Source organism: Girardinichthys multiradiatus, chromosome 22, assembly GCF_021462225.1.
Source record: "Girardinichthys multiradiatus isolate DD_20200921_A chromosome 22, DD_fGirMul_XY1, whole genome shotgun sequence".
Classification (NCBI taxonomy): domain Eukaryota; kingdom Metazoa; phylum Chordata; class Actinopteri; order Cyprinodontiformes; family Goodeidae; genus Girardinichthys; species Girardinichthys multiradiatus.
The window spans coordinates 9577175-9603919 of NC_061814.1; the positions used below are offsets into that span (position 1 = coordinate 9577175).

Consider the following 26745-nt stretch of genomic DNA (forward strand, 5'->3'; position numbering starts at 1 on the left):
CAATAGTGGCCTTCTGGACAGCAGTCAGGTCGGCAGTCTTACCCATGATTGGGGTTTGGAGTGATGAACCAGGCTGGGAGTTTTAAAGGCCTCAGGAATCTTTTGCAGGTGTTTAGAGTTAACTCGTTGATTCAGATGATGAGGTTCATAGCTCGTTTAGAGAGCCTTTTAATGATATGCTAATTTTGTGAGATAGGAATTTTGGGTTTTTATGAGCTGTATGCCAAAATCATCCGTATTAAGACAATGAAAGACCTGAAATATTTCAGTTAGTGTGCAATGATTCTAAAATGTATGAATGTTAAATTTTCATCATGACATTATGGAAAATAATGAACTTTATCACAATATGCTAATTTTTTGAGAAGGACCTGTATAGTGGAAGAGTCTTCCGTCAGATATTTCCTCTATGCATCTTTTTTATGTTTATTTAAGGCTGGCTAGTGCTTGTCTTTATCTAGCCTACCAAAACATGTTTAGAATTGGACTTTTTATCCAATACGTCCCATACAAATTCAGAATTTTGAAAGTCAAGCTTGGTTAGCTCATTACCGGCTCTAGCCATGATCAAACGCATTTAGATGTCAACATATGTCGTTTTTCAGACCTTTTACCTGTCTGTAAATCTGTAAACCATTGTTTCAACTTGTTAAGAGCAAAGGAAACGTTGTCTTTTCTATATCTTTTCAACATAGATTTGCTTGGTGGGTTAGGAGATCAAATGAAGCTTGGGAGAGGAGCTGCACCTGCTACATCTCTTGGTGCTCAAGCAGCATGGGGAGCTACGAAAGGAGTCAATGTAACTCCTTGTTCAGCCACATTATCAATTCACCAGTCTGCGGTCCATCTCCATGACAACCAACTGTTGTACAGGCTGATGGAAGGTGGTTGTTTCCACTACTTTTATTACTGCATCGATAGGATGTTAGCTGCCAGCCCACGAGTAAATCCAGCTGCATCAGGAAAAGCCGCTATGGTTACGATCAGAAACAAAAACACAGCAGTCTTTTATGTCCTAGTGCACATGGTGCTTGTTTTCTTGCAGCTGTAAATCTTCCATCCCGTTATTTAAGAGACAAACATTGGCAGGTGAAAGAAGTGGTCTAGCTGCTTCATGAAGCTGTGCTTGGCTAACGGCAAGCCCACATTGCGACACATTGCGTGTGTTCTAGCCCCGTCAGTAGTTGGCCATTCAGTCCCTCCTCCACCATCCTCCATATCTTGTCAAAGGTTATCCTCATCTCCATCCAAAGCACAAAAAAAAAGCCTTCTATAAATATATGTATGTATATATATATATTCTAGCTCACGAAGCCAAATTTTAACTTCCCTGGAGCAAGAGAGGTTGCTGTGAACTGGTAGGCAGCCATTCTCGAATGTAGACAGAACATCCTAATTTTTTTTAGACAAATAAAATTCGGGTTTGAGCATCACAGCCTCAAGACACCATATGTACCACACATATGTTTCTCTGTCAGAAAATTGATGGAAAAACTACTGAAATGTTGCAGCAATGACACTATATTAACATTACTTAATCTCATGCTCAACTCAAAAAAACTGACCTCCAGACAAAGAACAAAGGCTGCTTAAATAAGGGGTGGAGTAACCTAAACTTGCCACATGAGAGAAGTACACATAGCGAAGGAACAAAGTTACAAAAAAAGCTAATTAGCAAAGCAACATATAAGACAAATAAGCAAAACTATCTTTAACTTAGCACAAGTAATAAGTGAATATTAAAGTGACAAAAATAAATAACTAAGGTTAACTTTAATAAATAGAATTCCCCCCTCCAGTCCTTTTGTAGGAGCATCCACCACACCAATGTTGTGGTGCTCTGTCTGCACTAATGAAGGTTCAGTCACCTCCATATGCTCAGTGCTTGAAGCAGCTCCAAGAGCAGTGTGTCCTATTTTCTAATTCATTTATCAAAATTATATTTGACCAGTTAGTCAGTTGATCCTTAAATATGGAAAAATAAATAATAAGATGGTGATGGCACAGCAGAATTAATGTTCTCCATCCCTATGCAGTAAAACACTATAAACTTAACATTCTTCATCCCAATACACAAGTGCGACAGAAACAGGATGCATCATAACACATACTTCAAATGCATGATAGGCTGTGAATCATGATTTGTAAAATGTACTTCATTCCCTCATATTCAGACCATCTTTTTTTAATACACCAACTTACACTATATTGCCAAACGTATTCGCTCACCTGCCTTGACTCGCATATGACCTTAAGTGACATCCCGTTCTTATTCCAAAGGGTTCAATAATATGCAGGTCCAAAAACCTGAAAACAAAAAATTACCTATTTTCATAGGTCAAACATAAACTAAATAGATTTGTAATTATAGAAGTGTCTTTGCTGCTAATTAAAATCAAGGTGTCAAAACAAAGTGTTTTAAGACATTAACTTCCTGTACTCTATGAGTTAAACCCTGTTTATAATGCTGTGGATTTATTAAGATCTGTGAAACACAGATATGCTGATAGGAATCCTTGTGGGGTTTTTTTAAACAAAGTAGGTTTTGCTCTATCAAATTGTCAGGATAAAGCATATTTTTGTTTGAATTGAATAAATAAGGTCATGTAACACTATCAGCAGGGTATAGGGTAAGTCACATGGGTCCAGTAAGCACAGTGTTGGTTTCCAACCAAAGCCTGGAGGAAGAAAACAAACACCAGAGCCCTTACCGATAAACGGTTTAAAATAAAGTGTGGTCTTCAGAATTCCTTTTTTTTATTAGCCGTGGTAATTATTTTTTCATGTTATAGAGCACTGATCTGTTTAGTCTTTGGAAACAGAGGCAGCTCATCAATGTCAGTTATTTCATCTGCAGGTGTAATTTGTCAAATTAATACAAATTAATTTGAAAAAATATTTTTTTCTTTACAAAATATAGAAAGTTTGATTTTTCTGTTTTAGCTATTTAACCAGTGCAGTTATTTTAGTCTGACTGCAGAAAAACATTTTAGATATTTTATGGGGTTTTTTTTGCAGGGGGAATGTTTCTGCAGATTGTGACCTTGCTGCCAAAATATCACTTAAAGTCTATTAAAAAAATTATCCTGTCTGTCTCCTTTTATTTGTCAGTTCATGACGAAGAGTCCTAACAAGCGCCTGGGCTGCGCGGTGGCCCAGGGTTCTGAGGAGGCCATTAAGCTCCATCCTTTCTTCAAAGAGATCGACTGGACTCTGCTGGACCAACGGAAGGTCAAACCACCGTTTAAACCTCGCATTGTAAGTTCAGTCTGGGGAAACATGCATTCTCCTTTCATACTTTGTCACTGATGTAGCAAAAAAAGAATCTTTGAGAAATTACATTATTAATTATCTTTATCTTTATCTTACTTGGTTAGAACTGCTGACATAGCTGCAGAACTAGCCTCCCCACAAGTACAAAGGCTGAAATCCAACCTAGCAGCACTTTATCAATTGTTCTGTTTCTTACAGAAAACCAAAAGGGATGTCAATAACTTTGACCAGGACTTTACACGTGAAGAACCTGTTCTGACTCCTGTGGACGATAACATCATCAAGCAGATCAACCAAGATGAGTTTAAAGGATTCTCCTACTTTGGAGATGACGCCCCAGCTTAGATCCGCTCCCTGAGGCACAAACATATAGAAATGAATCCCCCACACACAGAAAAAAACATTTAAAGAAACACAATCTCCTCCAGATTCTGACTATTCCAGGAAATATACCAGACCATTTGTGTGTCTCATTATGGATTGTGTGTTCTTGTTTGTCCACTCGTACATACGAACTGTAACTGTATGCTTCAGTATCATGTGAGTGCAGGTCAGCCTGGTAATGTGTGTACCGGCATGCATGCATCTTGAAAGAGACGCTCATTCCTTCACATAATGTGATGTATCCTGTATCTGCGTGTTTCTTCCCTGTCTATGAATGGCAAAAACTATGAACAAGTGATTGTATTTAAAGGTAAAAAGTGCTTTATTCCTGGTGAAATAAGATAAGGAAAGGCAGAACAAGACGTTTTGGAGGTTATCTCTTGCTTTCTTAGTCAAAGCAGAAAGATAAATGTTAGAAAGAGGCACCACAGCAACAATGTTTGTGTTGTTAAGATTTAATTTTAGTCCATTAATTTTATTTCCAACATAAACAGAGAGAAAGCAGAAAACTGGTGTTCCAGGTCTTAATTAAGCTCTAAGTGGTACCATGGGCTGCTGGCTAACTGACCTGAAGTAGCATAACACTGGGAGCGTCCATTGAGTCAAATAATCAGACATACTGAGCTCTTGAAGAGGCCCTTTAAGATTTTTTTCCTTTGGTAAGGAGCCAATCTGAGCCACTGCCTGTGCTACGAACCAGGATTATTGGAAATCTGCCTTCAGGTTTATAAAGCTGCTTGTGCTTTTCTTAGCGAAGTGCACTGGCATTGCAACTCAAACTAGGAAGATAACTTACTTCATAACAATTTTGGTTTAGAGCTACAGAGAAGCAGTGAGTTCTGACCACTTTTTCAGCTGAGAGGAATGTTTATTTTCGGCGAAAGGTATCCCAAAGCTTCTTGTGTATCATGAAATACTTTGTTTTCTGCCAAAAATCATTGAGCAATCAAAGTTCTCAGACTCCTGCAACCTCAGACTGTTCACCAAAATCCAGTTACATACAATGCCATTCAAACGTTTTCATAGCACTTGGACCTTTTCACAGTTTGTCATCAACTTTAACAGTTTTTTTTTTTTAATGTTATTTTATCATTTTTATTACATGTAGTAGAGCAGCATAAAGTAGTGCATAATTGAAAAGTGGAAGGGAAATGAATCGTGGATAACAAACATTTTGACAAATACGCCTGAGCCATTACTGTGTAAAACCACCTTTTGCTGCAGTTACAGCTACACGTCTTTTAGGGTGTGTCTCTATCAGCTTCGCACATCTAGAGACTGAAATGTTTGCCCATTCTTTTTGCAAGAAAGCTCGGGGTCACTTAGTTTAGATGGGGACCAACTGTAAACATCAAAGCTTGACACAGATTCTCAATTAGATTTAGGTTTTGACCTTGACTAGGACAATTTTAACTCAAAAATACCATTTGATCTAAATCATTCCAATGCTATTCTGGCTGTATGTTTAGGATTGTTATCCTGCTGGAAGGTGAACCTCCGCTCCATTTAAAGGCTTTTAAAGCACCAAACCAGTTTGGTTCCAGTACTGACCTGTACAGATGCATCCATCAACTCTGAATAGCTTCCCTCTTCCTTCACATGTTTCACCCTGCTTGTGCCGTGTTAGGGGTGAAATTCAGTTTTCCATCCTTCTGAAGGTAATTTGTTCTGCTGGATTTTATTTAGGGGTATCTGAGTGAAGGGGGCCGAATACAATAGACACCACACCTTTCTGAGTTTTATCCACTACTCTGGGTTGTTCTATCACAAAAGACTACTTAAATTCAGTGAAGTTTGCAGTTGCAACCTGACAAAATATGGAAAAGGTTCGAGTGGCATGAGTACTTCTGCAATACACAGACATCTAGATTCTAAAATATACTTAAAAAATAGCGAATATCTGGTCTGTATGACATCTGAAATAAACCTTGATGCATGCTGATATTAGCCAAACTATGTTTGATTTCACATGTCTTTATCAAGCATTTGAAACAATCAGGATTGCTTTTAAAAGAATAAAGTCCAAACTGTAAAACAGCAGCACACTATTGGTATTCACTGTTGATTATACAGTATATACCCAATAAGACTGTTTTACTTTAATAATAACATGTCTAGAAGGTTCATCCATTGTTACATGGGCAAACTTTAACCAAAAAATCTTCATTTGCTTATCAAGGTGGTGGTGAGGTGAAGACTCCAACAACATTTGAAAATAGACCCTGTAATATTAAGGCCACAAGCCAAAACGTGTTGGTCTGTTCATAAAGCTGATTCCTCAGTATTTCAGTTGTAAGTCTTCACCTCTCCAGGACTTTGGTCTTCTTTATGCACCTTGGAAGTCGGTGAAGCCATTCCTGAAGATTTTGGATCTCTTATCAAGATGATGATAACATTTCTGAACTGTTTAGCCAGATAACCAAAGGATTTGATGAGTGTGCTTATTCTGGTTTGTAGTCCAGGTCTCAGGTCAGCTCCTTTGAACATTTTAAGACCACGATTTCCATAGGACACCTTTTTTTTTTTGAGCAGTGACTGTAAGCAGTTAATCTACTGGACCTACACTGCCGAGCACCACAAACTAAACCAAGATTCCTTGGTGGACCCTACTCAGAGGAGAGCATATGGGCTCACGTGACTGAATAACATGTGAAGCTGAATGTATTTGCTCTGCTGTGTGTGTGTGTGTGTGTGTGTGTGTGTGTGTGTGTGTGTGTGTTTACATATCCAAAGAGCTATTGTTGTGTCTTTATGTTTTATTTAAAGCATCTGTGTTTTCATTGCTGTTCAGTTTTTACTGGATTGTCTCCATGTTGCTGTCTGTAGAGTTCATGTGATAGACTTCAGTGACACCCTCATCTTCTGAGACCCTTCATACCCACCTCAGAAGTTCCTTCAGAGGCTTTGCTTTATGTTACAGGTCAGAAAAGATCTAAAACTCCATGTGCAATACTCCACAGGAGATTTTTCTTTTAGGCAAATGTACTCGTTTTCTTGTATTCTTTCCTTTCATTCCCATGCCTTGCTTTCAAGCCCTTACACAGATATACTTTCAGCTTCTAATGAGGCAGAGAAGTAAGAAGGACTCCACATATTTCAACATAGTCGTCATATTTCAGTCGGAATCATTGGAGATAGCATTTCAATGCAATTTTGTTTTTGCACTTATCATGATTTCTCCAGCAATTAATACCCACTACTGGGCCTTGATTTTTGTGCGTGTGATGCAGAACATTTGGGACCGCCACTACTGCAAGAATTGAAGCGTAAAAACAAAGCAAATTTGTAGTTTACTGACTTCTAACATTGTGTAACTGACTACTGTGGACATAAATTTATTTTTTTTAAATGCTGCTGCTACAGTAGCAACACATCTGGTGTGTAACATCCAAATGCTTCCCTAGAAGTTGTTTTAAAAGAAGCAGACAGTTCAGATGAAATTCCAGGTTTAAAGCAGGAAAGGTCTTGAAGGTTTGGGGTTAAAACAGGTGGGCTGGTTTGGCCCAGCTCTAGAGTGTTATTTACAGACCCGAGTGAAAAAGGAAATCACTGGTCTGTCTGAAAGACGAGGACACTCTACAGCCTTTAGAGTGCCTACTTTATGTCATTACTTTTTTTAAAACCACAAACTACATTGTATTTTTTTGGAGATTTTACGTGATGGACAAACAACACAGTGCATAAATTGGACACAAAAGGATACAAGGTTTTCATGATTTTCTGCAAAAAAAAGTGGAAATCGTTTTGTGCATTTGTATTTAGATCCCCTGAGCCAATAGTTTTGTGGAACCACCTTTCACTGTAATTACAGCAACCAGCCCTTTGGGTCCTATCTACAGACTGAACCTTATGCCCATTCCTCTTTGCAAAGTAGCTTCTGCTCAGACTAAATGTGAACATCCATTTTTGCATCATACCACAGATTCTCAATTGGATTTAGGTCCTGACTATGACTGGGCCATCCTAACACATAACATGCTTGATTTAAAATATTCCATTGTAGTTTTGGCTTTGTGTCATTAGAGTCATTGTCAAGTTCAATTTTATTGTTTTCCCAAAGAAACTTCGATTAGCAGCTATCACAACACAATTAACCATACAGCACAACAGATTTCAGGAGGATTACACCAATATTAAAAACTACTATTCTCAGATGCTGTTGATACATTTTAGTGCATGGTGAACCGCAAACATTGCACATACTGTATGTAAGTTCTTAGTTCTCCAAGGATGACATGAACATCAAAGTTCATTTCAGTTCAGGGACCTGAGAGGTAGTCTAGTCTGGGTAGTGCAGTCCTAGCCAGGTAGATGAAGCTCAGTGGCTGCAGGAATGAAAGAGACCCTGGCACACGGTGTTCTAATGTTAGGTGTCCAAAGATGGTGGCCAAGACGTCCTGCTGGAATGTCAACCTCCTTCCAGAAAACCTTTGCAGCATCTAGTTTATTGTTTTTCAGCAAAATCCATCTTCTCATGAACTCTGACCAGCGTCCCTGCTGAAGAAAATCATCCCCACACCATGATGCTGCCTCCACCCTTAAAGCGTTTCGGCTTGTGGCCTTCATCAGTCAAACCGCTAACAGGATTTCTTTCAACAATAACCTTCTTCTGTCCACTCTTCAGGAAAGGACAGATTTGTGAAGTGCATGACTAATAGTTGGGCTGTCGACAGATTCTCTCACCTGAGCTGTGAGTCTCTGCAGCTCCTCCAGAGTTGGCTGCTTGTCTGATTAATGCTGTCCATGAACAGCCATGTCTTTAATTTTCAGATGATGGATGAAACAGTGCTCGATGAGATGTTCAAAGCTTAGGTTTATTGTTGGCATAATGTTTTATAACCTAACCCTGTTTCCGTCATCCTTCCCTTGCATCCTGCTGGTGGTGCCGTTTCCAATCTGATCAGAGCAGCTTCTGAGAGCACCTTTAGTATCCACCCTTCATTACTGTAGGGTGGATGCTGTTTACTAATCAGGTGGCTTCTAAGGACAATTGGTTGTATTGGGTTGTATATAAGGGTATTAGAGTGAAGTAAATACAAATGCAAGCCACACTTTTCAGATTTTTGATTTTAAACAATTTTGAAAACCATTTATCATTGTTTTTCTACTACAGTTAGTCACTTCTCTGTGATGGTCTATCACATAAAATCCCGATAAATTACGTTAAATTGTTTAGATGTACAAAATATGAAAAAGGATGAATACTTTTGCAAGGCACGGTAAAACAGATCACTTATAAAACTTTATGAAATCACTGTGAAAAAAACATTTAAATAATGTGCTTCAGTAGCTAATTTGATATTTTAGCAAGGAATAAACTGGATCCACATTTGGCCAATCAGAAAACATTTTAAAGTGACAGGGAAGCATTTCTAAAAAAAACTGCGCACTGATTCACAGTGTAAAGAAAGATAATTACTTTTTAAATGGTGCATGTGAAAATTAATAGCAGTTAATGTTTGAACAAGCAGGATATGGACTGTTACATCGAGCTGGGCTGGCTGGATGAATGGCTGGCAAAAGAACCTGTTGAGCAAACTGCATTTATCTCAACATGTAAACATTACAGTTTGGGAGACTTGTTACGTGACCTGCTATTATACTATACCTAACAGGTAAGAACATACATGTAGCAGTACCCATGAAGCCCGTTGTAGCGGTAGAATATGGAGCAGATGTTTGATGCAGCAGTTTTTAACTGACTTCAAACGCAAACTTTACAGAAAGCCGAGCAGACAGAAGAGAATCATAGCCACATTTCTTCTGTCCATCACTTTCAACTTCTCTTTTTCACCTCCTCTACATCTCCCCCCTTTTCATGTCTCCCTTTGCAGCTTTGTTTAGTTGGAAATGTTAAAATGTCAAGTTGTTTGTCCCACTACGCCCCAAAAAAGGACGTTGTGTCCCAGAGGTCTTCTGTGCCGAATGCTGTTTCCAACAAAAACATCCTTCGTGTAACAAGCTTCCATGCACTGACTTTTTTCACAGCGGTAACCAACAGTGAAAACCATGTCAGGTGTTAAAATCGGTCTTCTTCAAATACAGTGTTACTGTTTTCATATATTCTGGGGTTTTTTGAAGTTCCTGTATTTGTGAAGATTTGACTGTACATTCTGTAGTCAAACCTGTGGTTTTATTTTGTTGTTTCCATGCCCGTCATGTTAGTTTATATTGGGTTTTGAGGTTGTTTTTTTTGTTGCGCTTTGTGCCAAATGCACTGTATTTTTAAAGGATATGAAGGTGTATTTTAATTTTTGAAATGAATTAAATATCATGATGTTGAAACAACATTGTGTTCTTTATCAATTCTGTATATACTAACAGTTTATTCATTTAAATTTAGTACTTATATTAGGTTATTATTACCTAACAGTTATATAGCTATTATCTTGCAGTTTCAGTTATCTTGTTAATCAGAACAACTGTCAGAGGTAGTTTATCTCGTTCTTTGCTTCTGAAAATGTAGTCAGACCCGCTTTTAAGGCAGTTGTTCAACAACCAGTGTGACCAGGACTGCTTCATTAGGCTGCTTACTTTGGGCCTGTGTCTTACAAAAGTTTAACTCTGCTGAAGATTAAGCTTCACTTAACTGCCTGGTGATAGCATGTGCATTCACAATACAAAGCAAACGCACCGTCTTTCAGTTCAGATACTATGGGGTAAGAACGCTGTCAAAAACAATGTGTATGTAAAGACGGAAATGTGTACATATTAGTCAATTGTTGTGCATAAGTAAAATCTAAAAGAGGTATTGTATATTTTCTCTATAAGAATACAAAATAAAATGTTACAGCTTCAAGAAATTACAAACACAAAGTTCAAGTTTACAGTTGTGGTTTATTCTTTATGGATACAATATGCAATAACAGTTTGTGAATACAATTTCTTTTCTTTGAGAATACGAATTTACATCAGCGACTTGGTGTCACGTGATCTCAGGCTCAGAATATAGTGGGTGGAGTATACAATGATGTACAGTAGGTGGCAGTATGCACCTCTGAATTTGTTGCGAACCGCCAGCAGAAGAAGAGAAGAAGCAGCAGCACTAGCACCAAATAAATGGCCGGAATTTATATAGCACTTTTCCAGTCATACAGACCACTCAAAGTGCTTTACACTAGAGCCACATTCACCCAATCGCACTCACTAATGCTCACACATTCATACATCGATATGCAGATCAGTAGGCAACTTGGGGTGAAGTGCCTTGCCCAGGGACACATCAACATACAGCAGGAGGAAGCTGGAATCAAACCCACAACCTTCCGATTGCAAGACAACTACTCTTCCTACTGAGCCACAAATTTTATAAGATGAATTTTTCAAATCGACATGTACAGGTCCTTCTCAAAATATTAGCATATTGTGATAAAGTTCATTATTTTCCATAATGTAATGATGAAAATGTAACATTCATATATTTTAGATTCATTGCACACTAACTGAAATATTTCAGGTCTTTTATTGTCTTAATACGGATGATTTTGGCATACAGCTCATGAAAACCCAAAATTCCTATCTCACAAAATTAGCATATCATTAAAAGGGTCTCTAAACGAGCTATGAACCTAATCATCTGAATCAACGAGTTAACTCTAAACACCTGCAAAAGATTCCTGAGGCCTTTAAAACTCCCAGCCTGGTTTATCACTCAAAACCCCAATCATGGGTAAGACTGCCGACCTGACTGCTGTCCAGAAGGCCACTATTGACACCCTCAAGCAAGAGGGTAAGACACAGAAAGACATTTCTGAACAAATAGGCTGTTCCCAGAGTGCTGTATCAAGGCACCTCAGTGGGAAGTCTGTGGGAAGGAAAAAGTGTGGCAGAAAACGCTGCACAACGAGAAGAGGTGACCGGACCCTGAGGAAGATTGTGGAGACGGGCCGATTCCAGACCTTGGGGGACCTGCGGAAGCAGTGGACTGAGTCTGGAGTAGAAACATCCAGAGTCACTGTGCACAGGCGTGTGCAGGAAATGAGCTACAGGTGCCGCATTCCCCAGACCTGGGCTACAGAGAAGCAGCACTGGACTGTTGCTCAGTGGTCCAAAGTACTTTTTTTGGATGAAAGCAAATTCTGCATGTCATTCGGAAATCAAGGTGCCAGAGTCTGGAGGAAGACTGGGGAGAAGGAAATGCCAGAAGTCCAGTGTCAAGTACCCACAGTCAGTGATGGTCTGGGGTGCCGTGTCAGCTGCTGGTGTTGGTCCACTGTGTTTTATCAAGGGCAGGGTCAATGCAGCTAGCTATCAGGAGATTTTGGAGCACTTCATGCTTCCATCTGCTGAAAAGCTTTATGGAGATGAAGATTTCATTTTTCAGCACGACCTGGCACCTGCTCACAGTGCCAAAACCACTGGTAAATGGTTTACTGACCATGGTATCACTGTGCTCAATTGGCCTGCCAACTCTCCTGACCTGAACCCCATAGAGAATCTGTGGGATATTGTGAAGAGAACGTTGAGAGACTCAAGACCCAACACTCTGGATGAGCTAAAGGCCGCTATCGAAGCATCCTGGGCCTCCATAAGACCTCAGCAGTGCCACAGGCTGATTGCCTCCATGCCACGCCGCATTGAAGCAGTCATTTCTGCAAAAGGATTCCCGACCAAGTATTGAGTGCATAACTGTACATGATTATTTGAAGGTTGACGTTTTTTGTATTAAAAACACTTTTCTTTTATTGGTCGGATAAAATATGCTAATTTTGTGAGATAGGAATTTTGGGTTTTCATGAGCTGTATGCCAAAATCATCCGTATTAAGACAATAAAAGACCTGAAATATTTCAGTTAGTGTGCAATGAATCTAAAATATATGAATGTTAAATTTTCATCATGACATTATGGAAAATAATTAACTTTATCACAATATGCTAATATTTTGAGAAGGACCTGTAATATTGAGTGGGATCCACCATATGACCTTTTCAGGATCTTACACCGTGAAACAGAGGAATGTTCCTTTAATATGCGAGTCTGCTATCAAGTTGGACTACAGGGGAATAAATAAATATTTAACACATGCGGTTCGGCTCAGGGTTCCTGGTTATGAGGGGTGTCCGGGGCTACCATTCGGTTTTAAATTGTCCTCCCCTAATGTACAATTAAACCTTCTATTAACTTTTTTTTAAATTATTGTCGAATCCAGGAGTATTCTTCCTTTAAACACCAAATTTTGATATAATAGTGGGCCACAGGATGGTGAATGAATGGGTCCCCTGACACCTGCTGCATGGACAAACAGGTAGGAGCTCCGAGCTCACCGGGGAGGGCGGACAAGATCAGCCGAGAGGGGGTGGCTCCCGGCGGCTGTGCGAGCCAATCAGCGCCCCGGGACCGCTGTCACCGTACCAGCTGACACTCAGGTCAGAGACCGGGCAGCCTGCGGAGGGACTCCTCGTATCAGAAAGCGAGGAAAAGTTTTGACAAGCGGACCTGCGGGCGTATTTCTGGCGACGGTAGCTCAGCTCACGTCTAGCCTGTGTGGATTGCTTCCCTCCGCGGGTGAGAGGCTGTACGATCCTCGGCAGTGTTCTGAGACCCTACGGCCCCGAACCCCCTCCATCACCCCCCAGCCTGGATTCACGGACCAAACCGAGCGGTTCTCTGCTTCATGGCATGATCCGGCACCTGGCTCCTTCTGACCTGCGCACTTGGGTCTAAAACCGGCACTTATTATTAATATTTTATTTTATTTTTTGCATTTTTCACAAAAAACAAACTTCTGTTGACTCAAAAGTTGGACTTAACTCAGATGGTCGGAGTTGCAACACTTCAACTAAGATTAACTGAAAACATGACGGCCGATAAGGAGAAAAAGAGGTAAGAAATCTAATTGAATCTCTGGAAGGCTGTTAAATCACAATTGGTATAATTTATTATTAAGCTGCGAAAAGATCTGACAGTAATCACACTGAAAGGAAGATACCTGACGTCCCATCTCACACGGCCCTGATTGCTTTAACGTGTGCGAATGTAAAACGTTTTTTTAACGTCACCTTGATTAGGGTTTATGCAAGGTAAGTCTATGGCATTTGTTTGCAACAGTGAGAAAATATTATTATCATGCAAAATAAGCCTGATTTATTTTTTGACAGCATGCAGTTAAAACTAGAGATGCGCCACTCAATCAGCTGATGCTCGGAACCTGATCAGTTATGTTCCGTGGTTGGCAGGTCAAATATTGAAAAATCTGAGTCCCCAAACAGCATGTACTCTGATTTACTTTTTAAAGTTGAATAAAGGTCATAAAAGGGTTAGGGCTTTATGCATTGATGCATAAATGGGAATAATTCCTTTATTTTCTGCATCAAGTAACCTGCTTATAATCCAAACATTGATGAGAATTGACCATTTTACCTTTGTTCAGGTCAAATAGTGACAAGTCAGACACCCCCCACCCCCAACCAACCCAACAGCCTGTAATTTGAATTAATTAATTTAAATAAAAGTATGCTTTAATGCCATATAGAGATAATCTTGCAATTCCTTTCTTCTTTTCTTAATTTTTATAGTTTAGTATCAGCCTGAAAAGGCCTGTGCATCTCTAATTAAAAGCATCATTCAACTGTTTTAAGTTTTTTATGCTCTGTTCGCTGATTGATGTGCTATTCTTAAAAAAACTGTAAACACACTATTCTTTATTTGCTAAAGCTGTAGTAGCACATTTGTGACATATCTGGCTTCTCCAAGTAAACAATTGCCCTTTGAATTTAAAGATTGTCCAAATCAAAAGAAAAAAAACTGGTTTATAGTGCATAAAATGCACGTTTTGTATCATTCAAATTGTGATGACTTCTACAAAATGACCACATGGGGTTTTCAGTGCACGCAGATCAAAATCTCCATTTGTGACCCTTGACCTTATTTGAGAAGATATCCAGACTCTGTGTGTGTGTGTGTGTGTGTGTGTGTTGGACAATCAGCGCTCAGTGATCGCAACAGATATCACGCCAGCCAGCTCAGGAAATTTCCAGAACTTTAGGTATCTCCACTGTCAGTAGAAGATGATTACATCTGGTTCCGTGACGCTTTGGACCCGCTGCATGTTTTGCAGCTTAATTGGCAACATTCATGGAGCTTTATGACACATTAATGTTTTATGTTATGTCCTGGAACCAGTTTCTTAAACAGAAGTGTCTTCTGCTGGGATAGCTGCCATAAAAACTGACCTTTTAAAGACCTTTTTTTATTTTGACCTGACTGTGTTGTGTGCAGATCCTGGTTTTTAATTGATCACCAGTAGTAGTAGTAGTAGTGATAGGAGTTGCAGTAAGGAGGCCACAGAGCCGGTCTTGCATAATATCTCTGCTGGTTTGAGCCTGTCCCAACGTATACAGCCCAAATAAACCCTTATACTACATCTGTCAAAGGAGACAATTAACATCCTACCTGTGGAAAACTATCATCCAGTCAGATGGTTTAAGTTAAGCATGAAGAGAAAACTGAATTTATTTGAATATTTGTTGATTTATTTACACACCTCTTAGGGAAGAAATTGATTTCAATCAGCTGCTGTTTGCCTGACGCCGCCCTGTCTGTCCAGTCCAACGCTTGTGGCTCTGCTGGTCCTAAACATGAACAGAGCAAGAATTTAGGCTGCTGACATAAATACCCCAGGATCCATAAAGGCTTTAAAAAAAACAATTAAAGAAATAAAAAATTACCCGAGGATTCAGAGACAAGCATTTCCTCGCTGCCATTTTAGGGAGGGAGTTGTGAGACTTGTGTGTTTGTGAGGGTTTCGTGGTTTTTGTCCGCTCTTTCCGTTGATGTGAGTGTTTGTGGTTGTGTTGCACAGTAGCTCTTTGTCATGGCTGCTGCCTGGAAGTCATAATTGCTCTGAAAAGTTGTGTGATTCACGACAGCTGCCCGGCAAACACGGACAAGCTGATGTCCCTCAGATTGGGATTTATTAAAAGATGTGATGGAATGAATCACTGGAGTGTCTGCTATTGTTAGGGTTGTAAAAATCTCTGATTTGCAAACTGGAATGCTGATTCTGCAGCACCAGCGGTCCTGAAAGCAAACAAAGAGAAAAAGGGCAAGAGATTAATCATTTCCCCAGTCTGCCTTACTTTCAGTTTTTACTTTCTGTTTTATGGCTTTAGTTTATGATCCCGTTTAGAACAAAACAAACTTTAACAATTCCTCTTAGGACTCCAGCTGTCTAATGTGTCTGCCGATTGTATGAACGCACTTATTTGGTTAATTCAGATATTCTCCAGTGTGGAAATTAATTTTTTTGAGCAACATAGTTATAGCGGGTATTTATCTCCAGGTTGTGTAAACCAGGAGTTCAACGCATGCATCAGAACTTTATCTAGCTCGATATTGCAGTTTTTGTTTTTATTTACTTTATCATTTTCTAACTTATTTATCCCTAAAAAAAAAAAAAATTACAAAAAAGCAAATCCTGCATGTACAGCAAAATAATCTTATTTATTGGGCAAATCTAGCAATTACAGCCATGAATTGAAGTTTATTCATTGTAAAATACCTAAAATGAAGAGAAGCTTGTTGAGATTTCCGGAGAAAAGTAAACTAGATTTTCAAATTAGGTTTAACTGTTGAAGTCTTTGTCATAAACAAGGAAGTCTGAGACTAAATCCTCAGATCCAAACAACATATTGACTGGCATGTGAGTCCCTGGGTGTGATAGCCTCGAGTAAGAATAAAATCAGTATACCATTATCTATCTACTTTAATTCAAAAGCAACAATTGGTCTTAATGTTGCTAAAATTTTCTAACATCATATAACCTTTATTAGTGTTATAGTAATGTTGTGGAAGAGTGGGTGATTTTCCATGCTGGACATGAACATAGCATTGCACGCACAAGAGTGTAATGACGTCAGTAGCCGCTGGTACCGTCAACAAAGCATGGCTGATAGAACGTGCTGGAAAGTATGGCCCCACTTTTCAAAATGCTATTCAGATTATGCTCGCTGCAATATTTGTAATGCAATGTGCAAGACCAGCGGCAGGAATACTTCTAATCTGAGGAAGCACCTGCAGCGTTTCCCCTACCCCTACTCCTGGTACATACGGCGAAGGTAGATGTACACAAACTAGCCCAAGTGTTTCATGCCCTGCCCCTGACTTTTTGGACAGAATGTTACAAAAATTTTGTTGCTCTGCTCTTTTTATAACTCAAGTTGAACAAGCTGATATTAGCTGGTCAACTATCGGGCTTTTTGCTCCGCTTGCTAGCCTGCAGTCAGCTGATTAACACACATGCCGCTTGTAGCTTGCCAACACCGAACCTGAACAAAAGTGATTCATGGTACTCCTTTAGTTTCCACACAAGGACTCCACACTGGGTTTTACTCAACTGGAAAACAGCAGAATTAGTTTTTCTTGTAAGCGAGGGAAAGCTGTCTTTCAGCCAGCTGACCAGAACTGTTCAGGTGGGGGAGTGGCAGCGCTGAGTTAATCTACTTTTACTAAAGTACTTTAGACTGTAGTAATGGTTTGATGGAAATTTTTAGTTAATTAAAAACCATAAGGACGTATCTTGATATCAATAACTGGTCAATTAAGGCCAATTAAGCTTAAATTTGAAATGCTTGACATTAATTTCTCTAAGCGCCAGGCATCGGATCTAAAAGTGGAATTAGTCTCTAGCATATTGTTATAGTGGGGGATAGTTATATCCCTCATTATAACAGTTTTTTATAACTGACTAAATGCTGACAATAAAATTTTGTACCATATTTCAACAAAAAAACAAATCAGCAATAATTATTATCTTAGCTGATCCATTTAGTCTCTCAGTGAAGTTCTATAGATTTAAAGAGAAAGAGAACAAATGTCTGTTTCTAACCTGTCTAAGCTACAGTATACCGAGCTCTGCACGGCGTCCATGCTGTCAGAACTTCTCTCAGCTGAGTTGTTTCTGATGAGTGGTGACAGGCGCAAGGTCAGTTGTGCCTTCTTGTGGTTTGTCACAGCTGCTGCACATCAGCAGTGTTTATCCCGTTACTCTTCCCGCTGCTGACTCCATAAAACGACTGTATTTAAACACGACTCCTTGACTGCCACCAGAAATAAGTGGCTGGTGTGTCAGGAGTACACCCCCCCCCAAAAAAAACCCCCACCCCCATAACCACACACACTTTCATCTCCCAACATGTGATTCCACTGGAAACAACGTGCAAAGGTTGGAGTCCGGGTCAGCTGCCTGGGAGATATAGGTTTCACGGCTGAACGCTGGGTGATCCATACGACTGGGTTTTCTGTGTCTTCCAAAGACATCTCAGCACTTTTGCAATCAGGAGATCTGGAACTGACACTGACCACTGATAAACCTGACTGTACAAAAATAGAAAAACACTTATATATATAAATAAGTTATTTATTTCCCTTCGTATATATTTACATTTAAAATGTCTTGATTAAGAGGAAACTGAAACTGAAGTTAAATCCTTTGTGTGTGTGCACAATCTTGGCGAATTAAGCTGATTCTGAAACAGCAAGTAAGTGCATGATACAGTATATTATCATAATGAGAGGAAATGTGTACAGCATGCTGGGAATGTTGAATGTTCTCTGCCTTGTGCTGCATTTTCTGCAAAAAATTACGTCTCATTCTCTTGTAGGATTGTGTTAGCTGCTGAAGTGATCTCACTTTAAAGCATTGATTGGGTCCTAAGAAGTCTAATCAGTGCATCAGATTGTTGCATTTCTGCACCCTGCTCAGTTGCCTCACCTATGCCGAGGCGATAAAGTTGAATCAATCAATTGAAAGACTGATCAGAAGTGCGCTGTGACGGCACTACAAGCCTGTCGACTCAGTGTTTCACATCACTGCTGTGAACCCAAGGCCTGGTTGGCATAGAGCCGGTCTGGCTTCTTTTGTGCACTTCAACCGCTGCCAGTCAGATCCGGTCCCTCAACACTACCAAAACATCACTTATAGCACAGCAGCCTACTGAAGGACGGAGGAAAGCAGAAATGAGATGGAAAGTGTAGGCCGGACAGTCAAAGAGGAGATCCGAGGGGATTTACTGCCTCTTTAGCTGAACCATCCCGCTGACGGGCTCTCTGAATGGAGTGTAAGGAGGAATTTTACAGCATTTCGATTAAAATCCCTAGAAGAAGGTTTTTTTTCAATGTATACAGAGAAAGGAACAAGACAGTTGCAGATTGAAATTACTGTTATTTCGCAGAAATTTATGACATAATTTTCTTACATGATTTCTTTTTTTTTTTTCTGAGAATTTCTGGTGTGTCTGTCTCAAGAGGGATGGATATTCTTTTTAAATCCCCCTTTGGAAGTTTATCTTCTTGTATAAAAACTTTAAAGATGTTTTATCCCTTGACATACTTTTTTTTTTTACATTCTCTAGTTGCATTTACTTTCAATCCTGGAAGATTGGATAGTTCTCTTAAGGTTCCTCAACTCCACTCTTTACAGTCTAAAGTCACTGCAAGTTTTTTTGTCAACTCATATGCTGTCAGCCAGAATCACGCACAGATGACTCCTTTATCAGTGTTTTTACTGCTGACGTGTTTGCTTTTGTTAAGAGCCTGGCTGTAGGTTTTCCTGAACATAAAGCTGACCTTGGTTTCACGGAAGGAAGTTCACAGCAGAAGAAGCCTTCGGTAAATGCTGCGTCTCTTCCTCATGGCTCATCCCTTTGTTTGGAAGTTGTGATGGATTTGGAATTTTCCCATTTGGGTTTGGTCTTATGGTTTACCAGAGCCACCTTCGCTCCTCCCAGTCCAGAGGTGAACTTTACCACAACCATCACCTGTGGACTGTCTTTATTGGCTCCTGTTAAAATATATTATAGTATTATTACACCATACCTTTGCGTTTTTGCAGGGGATATTTGTTAGATTCATTTTGGATTACTCAATCAGCAGCAACATTATGATTCATTTTGACTATCTGGTTTAAAATGTTTGCTTTTGTTCAGACTTTAAAGTCCTTCTTTAGTGTGTGTCTTGGTGTAAACAAGTGAGAGGAAGACGAAGATAGAAATGCAGGACAATAGAAACAAACTGGAGAAAAGGTCAGAGGAAAGAGAGTCAGGCTTGGACGGCTGATGGTTTTTACGTAAGTTCAAGCCAGCCGGTTCTCCTGCTGTCGCCGGTCCTCTGGGTCTGTGTTTGAGGGTCAAAAACATTTTGAATATAGTATAATAATAAAGTATAATAAAAACAATTCCACTGACTCTCACTCTCAGTAACGTACACTGCCTTTGCTACATTTGGTCACATTAACTTCCAAACTTTTATGTAATATATTCGGATTTTATGCAGTGGAAAAGTAGTGCATAATAATGATGATAATAATAATAAAAATGTATTTATTTATAAAACCCTTTCAGTCAAAGGGCTGTTGAGAGCTTTAGGAGCCAATACACAGCTAGACATAAAACCGACCCATAGAAAGTAATCAAATCAATATAAATAATGGAAAAAACAATCAGCATAGAGAAAAACAATAAAAATAATAAGATTTATTCCAACATTCCAACATTTTCTTCACAAAATAAAGATCTGGAAGGTTTGGCAAGTTTTTGTATTGAGCACCCTACAGCCAATGCGTTGTGGAATTACACAAAAACACCACCATGCTTCACAGTGCCGATGATGTTTTCTGGGTGATGTTATCTTTTTGTCACATGTGGCACATTGTTTGTAGGCCGGCAGTTTCAGTTATGGTCCGGTTCTACCAGAGCACCTTCTGCCACGTGTCTGTGACTGGTACCTCCTTCAAACTGGACTTCTTGACTTCTTATGGCTTTTTTTCAGCTTTCTTCTCACTGATTTCAAACATCTTCACGCCTTTCTCCCTGACTTGTCTGCTGTATTCTTTGTTCTTCACGCTGCTGTTTGTTTACTTCAAACAAACCTGTTGTGCCTTTAGAGAACAGCTGGATTAAAACTGAGATTAAATTACACACAAGGGGACTTTATTCTTTAAGCAAGTGACTTCTGAAAGTAATTGGTCGCACTGAACTTTATTTAGAGACACCAGGGTATCATTTTCCTTCCACCTCAGTTAGGTGCTGCTTTGTGTTGGTCTATTACATAATATCGTAATAAAATACAGTGAGTTGCAAAGTAAAAATGTGTCACAATGTGAAAGTTAAAGGTGTAGCTACAAATCTCAATTTTCACAGTTCTGTTTATTTTTGTTGTGTGTGAAAACCAGGAAGGGTTTATATAGCAGAAATCAAAGTATGGATTATATTTGTTAGGTTGGTCAACCTTCAGGCTCCTGGGGCCAGAGTTTAGATCTCTGTTTGGCCCCCCAGGCCTCGCACTCAGACAGGGTAAACCAGCAGGGGAGGAGAGAAAGGGGTCTGATAAATCTCTCTGCCTCTTCTTCTGTTATTTTTATCTCCCTTCTTCTCACCTGCCCACACTTCCCACCCTCTTTAACCTTTCTGCCTTTTTTCTTCATCTGTCATTTCGCTCAATGTCACGTATCCATCCTTGACTCCCAGATGTGTTGTTTGCCCTCCTCTCTTTGTTGTTGTTGCTGCCTCCCTTGCTCCCTCCGACCCGAACACTCTCCAGCCCTCCTTCATAACTCTGTCTCCTTGACATTCTCTTCTTCCATCCGCCAGCTCCCCTTCTTCCTTTTCCTCTGCTACCGAAACAGACCCAGTTCCAGCATCCACTGTGTCTCATCTGGCCCAGATCCACGTACACTCAGACTTTCCTCTCCCTGGTTTGCCGTCCGGGTTCAACGTCAGATAAAGAAAAACAAGTTTAGGCTTTGTTGTTATGTAGTTAAGAGATTATTTGAAAAATATTGGCTAGATGATTTTCAATAAGCTGCACATCCACTGTGTTGTTTTTTTTAATCATTGCCTCCTTTTAAAAAATAAATCCCCTTCAATCTGAACAAAGGTGTAATTTTAACTCAAACTGTATTGTTTTCCTTCATCTGTTTGTGTACCTTGAGTAATCATAACCTTAGTGCTATTTTCCATGAAAAGACATCAGTTTTTCAGGTGCATTTCCCTTGTTAGATGGAATGAGCTAATCCAACATTTACACAAAAGAAAACAGGTTAAGCTAAAGATAAGTCGAGGCTGGCTGGGAATCAACATTTCTCCGACTTGATTGGTCCTGGCCTGTAACTGGTCAGCTGGAAACTCACAAGTCAGATTATTTTTTTTTTTGTCCATTGAACACACCATGCATTAGTGCTACCAGGCTTGACATCGTCGCCATTTATTTATTTATAAAGCGCTTTACGTTTCAAAGGGCAACCAAGTAACTAAATTATAAAAAGGCAATATGCGATAAAATACAAAGTTGACCATATAAGCAATAAAATCAGCAAAAAGGGTATAGAAGAAACAGACTGGACTTATGGTCCTGCTCTTCGGAATTAAAAGCCAGACCTCAGAGAAAGTTGGAGACTGTTCCAGAGCGTAGGAGCTGTGACTAAAAAGTTTCTGTCTCCTCTGGTCACGAGCCGAGTCTTGGAAACAAATAAGAGCTTTTGGTCTTGAGGTCTTAGAGATCTGCTGGAGATGTGTGGATGTAAATGCTCCTTGAGATATAGAGGTGCAAGTCCATTTAGACATTTAAAAACTAAAAGTGAAATCTTAAAAGCAAACCTAAAAGAAACAGGCGCACCTTGGAGGAATACATAACCTGGGTGATATGACCATGTCGTCTTGTCCCCGTTAGCAGTCCAATCTAGAAATAATAAAGCATAAATAGCCCTCTCAAGGGCATCATAGGGAAGATAATCATTGACTTTACAAATAAACCATGGATGATGAAAGCTAGACTGGACTACTGTACCGTTTTATCATTTAAATAAGGAAAGTTCAGCTCCATCCATGCTCTCACATCTGCCTAACACTTCAACAGCCTCTATGCTCACTTCACTGGATTTTAGTGGAAGTTAAGAAGACACAATGTATTTCTGGAGAATGGACCCCAGAGGAAGCAGGTACAACAAGAATAAAACAGGACCTAATATGTAGCCTTGAGGTACCCTATATTTAAGAGAAGCAACAGAGGACAAAAACTGTCCCAACTGGACAGAGAAACGTCTATTGGATGAGTAGGACTTAAACATTCTACGGCTGTGCCTGTAATATCAACAGATTGCTCCAGCTGTGATATTAAAATGTCATGATCTACTGTGTCAAAAGCAGCAGTAAGATCAAGAGGAATTAAAACGGCTGATTCACCAGAATCAACAGTTGAAAGTAGGTCATTGCACACCCACAGCAACAATCTCTGGGGTAGGAGATCTTGTCAAGCGAAGAAGACTCAAAGTTAAGCATTTTAATGATCAGAAAGGTATTTCAAAATTAGGTAAAAGCACAATGATGTTTAACAAGCTATTAAAAAGGAAACCTTATTTTCTATGGCATTTTGATACATTTCCGCAGATAATTCAGGCTGCGAGAGAGTGAGAGAGAGAGAGACAATTGGCAGATAACAGGATGGCTGAATTTATTACAGCCAGGCCATCTTGAGTTTCTTAAGGGACTTGCTGGATTAGGAAATCTCAGTTTAGATAGACCTGCCTTTCCTCCTTATATAAATAAATATCGACCACAGTGGAAAGGCTACCGGAATCGGTTGCAGTCGAGATCAGCAGTAAAACACTTTACAAAGTCCGGACATCAAAAATCAGGTCACATAACAGTCTCTCATTTTGTTGCTCTAATTTCTACATTTTATACATAAGAGGGCTGTGTTTGAGGGGTTTTCATGCAAAATAAAAATATAAAAAACCCTCTACATTTCTACAATCTTTGATGTTTTGAGTCGCTGAGAGTACACAGAAGTTATTGTCTGTAGTCCTCTGTAAACTTGGTGTGGCCCCTTGAGGCTTCGTTTCCTGCTACCAGCCATGAATCAGTTAAGCAAAGTATTCAACTTTCTAAGGTCAAGAGGGAGCTGTCAACTACTGTAAAAAATTACTTTATAATTGGCATGCTCAGAATGTAGGGAACTAATTTTCTGGCAAAATGCAGGTTTCTTGGTTTGTTTTCCCAACCGTTTTCATTCTCAGTCAGTTTTTCTGTTCCAAAAAGAAGTTGAAAGAGATTAGGGTTTCCCTTTCTGTTTGTCCCTCGCATATTTTAAGAGCTTTCTCCTTTAGCCTTACATTCAGCAGTCTGAGAACAGGGCTGAGAAGAGCTGAAAGATAGGAGAACCTTTGGTGTAACTTTAAGCGCCTTCGGATTAGCTCTGTTCCTGCCAGAAAAACAAAGGCCAAAGGTCAAAATTGTTTCTAGAAGCAATAGAAGTCAACCCAAATGCTTTAATGAGGTGTGAACATTTACACCTTAATAAGAAGGCTGCTATACGGATAAAAAGTTTTTGCCAGATGCACAATACAATTACAATCAGTTTACAAAGGTAATATGCTTGACAAGGTTAAGCAATGAAGTAGAAAAGGTGAGCCGTAATCAGAAATATCCCTCAGAGTAGTGCGATATGTGGGAAATTGTCCCTTTGATCATGGAAATCTAAGAAAACAAATAACAAAGACTTGACTCTGGTTTGAAAAAGGTTCAAAAAAGATATTGAAGTGAGTACATTTTTGAATATTTCCACATTAAATTCAAGTTTTATTCTTGAACCACTTATAATTTAAGCGGTTTGTGTCTTGAATACGGGGAAGTCTCTTTAATAAAATGCATGGGAATATTGCAATCCAATGACATATTGGACATTCAAAGGTCAACTATTACAGTTCAGTTCTCTAACAGCAGTAGCTGTTTTGTCTGATAGATATGGTTTATTGTCTCTACCCAAAGGTAACAAATGTTTTTCTTTAACAAGGTTCCAGGAATCATACTTCAACAAATAAAAAGATGCAATATTTTAAAAAGGCAACACTTTCAGCCCTTTTCACCAAGCCGGGACTTAGAAAAGTTGACATATACAGTACCTTAATATTTAGAGGAAACAGTGATAAGTGATAAATGGACGGAAAACAAAACCTATCCATCGTTTAGTGAGACCATTTAACCTGACATTTATGTTTTTGGACTGTGGGAAGAAGGCCAGAGAACCCATGCATGGGCAGAACATTCAAAGTCCAGGCCAGGATTAGAACCTAGGACCTTCTTGCTGGAAGGCAACTGTGCTATCAATTGTGCCACCGTACAGTCCATAAGAAGTACTAAGAAGTAAGAAAGATTTTCTTTTACCAAGCAATAAGTTAGCCCCATCCAGCCTAAACAATGCCTTATCTGTATGTTTTAGCCAATATTTATTGCAATTCTTAGACATTTTGTTTACTGATGAAAAGTTCCAATGCAAACACAGCATAAATATGAAACAGACCGCCCAAACATTTAGGATTTAAATAACTGTAACGATGCAGGCTAAGATTTTTTTGCATACCTTTTAACTTTTGTGCAATCTGCATGATCTTGCATGGCTTTACGTCTTTGTGCATCATTATTATATTTCAGTTAGACTTTGCCCGTGCTGCTTGTTTGATATTCTGCAGCAGGGTCCTCTTAGCTCGCCACCTGTGGTCTCTCTCTGACTCTTTTTCTGCGCCCCCTCTGTGCCTCTCTCAATCAGCCAGTCTATCCCAACCATCAGCGTGCTGTGGGCGTGTTTGTTTGTTTGTGCCGCAATGTGTGTGTTGGTGTGTGTATTTATATGTATGTGTGTGTGTGTGTGTATGTTTGTGCCTCTTTCATGGACTATCAAAATCATCAGCAATCTCCTGCATCGTTCTTCCCCTGATTGAGCCGAAGTCGGGGCCCCTGTCTGGGATAGCTGTTTGTTAGTGTGTGTGTGTGTGTGTGTGTGTGTGTGTGTGTGCGTGTGTGTGTATTTGGCTATGTTTCCAGAACTCCATGTTCCTCAGGATCACAGATTAGCCAGTACTGTATTGTTGCTCTGTGTTTGTGTTCGGCCAGGCGCCACAACTTCAGGAAGGCCCACTGTAAGCAAGGACAACTGTGTGTGTGTGTGTTATGGGTGTGGGCAAGCTGTTGGTCTTTTTACACCTTAAACCACCTTTATATCCTAAAGTAACAGGTTTTTCACCATTAAAAAAAACTATAATTTCTGGATTTCTGGAAAAAAACTGTTAAATGCCAACTTTCCTCCTTTTTATCTGTTTCCAAGTATACTCAAATTTCTTCTAAGTCGCTCTTATCTGGCTGAATATTTAAAGCTGCTTGCATTCATTAAAACCAACCATGACGGTTGTTTTGAAATGTACCTTTGACTTAGCAAAGCTCGCGAGTTCACATTCCTTCCAAGAATCGATACCGATTTTCCAAAAAAAGTTCACTATTCCTTTAAGAGCAGAAGAAGGGTGTGGTCAGATGTTCAAGTTTCAGTTGGTCTCAATGAAATCTGTCCATCTGTCCTTCATGAGAATCATGGAAGCAGTAACTAAGCAATGAAAACCTTTTTAGTTACAGAGTCAAAGTGCAAATGTTCCATGCAGCCTGGCGGCTCGGGGCCCACACACACATACACACACACACACACAAACCTGCTCTGGTTTCAGGACCTGTTTGCTATAAACACCTCTTGCCTTGTTATTACTAAAATCACTTGGGCTTCAGATGTTATAACCTGTTTTGCTGATGAGAATACTGAACAGAGAAAACATTTGTCACAAGAGGAAAACTTGGCTGTTGAATTGGCTTTCTGAATAACAGGCCTGTTTGCTGCCTGGTAGAGTAGAAATGTATTGTGTTGCAGTTAAGTTCAGGCACAATAGGTTTCATACGCGTGTCCTTGACAAAGCATTGTGACGAGATTATTTGCAGGATACCAAACAAAGTTTAAGTGCATAGACGTTTACCTACAAGAGCAGCTAATATTAAATCCAGCATGTCAAATTTTGTTGTGTCCTTTTGTGTCTGGACTCTTGTGTAACTATTACAGTTCTGTATCCTTTGAAGAAGAGTCACTGGGCTCAGAGGACAGTATTGAGACATGGAGGAAGAACGGAGGTGCTAGAACATAAACGGGGAGAAAGCAAGGAGTTGACCATAATATATCTTTTTAAGCCAGGTATTTATGGGTACTAAATGGGTACTCATCATCTCATTTGTGTTGTGTTAGTGTGATTGATTGTGTGAACAGGTCCGTCTTGAAAGTGAGA

At 39.6% G+C, this 26745-nt stretch overlaps 2 protein-coding genes across 2 annotated transcripts in view; both read left to right on the forward strand.

Moving 5' to 3' along the window:
• The window catches only part of LOC124858840 (protein kinase C epsilon type-like), a 152337-nt gene extending 142392 nt beyond the window's left edge, over positions 1–9945 (forward strand). Inside the window, exons 14-15 of the mRNA XM_047351101.1 lie at positions 3112–3258; positions 3472–9945. Coding sequence (XP_047207057.1) covers positions 3112–3258; positions 3472–3618 — 294 coding nt within the window. The 3' untranslated portion in view covers positions 3619–9945. The remainder of the gene's footprint in view (positions 1–3111; positions 3259–3471) is intronic.
• A 3059-nt stretch (positions 9946–13004) lies between these two features.
• Positions 13005–26745, forward strand: part of epas1b (endothelial PAS domain protein 1b) — a 76883-nt gene continuing 63142 nt past the window's right edge. The window contains exon 1 of the mRNA XM_047351100.1: positions 13005–13481. Coding sequence (XP_047207056.1) covers positions 13414–13481 — 68 coding nt within the window. The 5' untranslated portion in view covers positions 13005–13413. The remainder of the gene's footprint in view (positions 13482–26745) is intronic.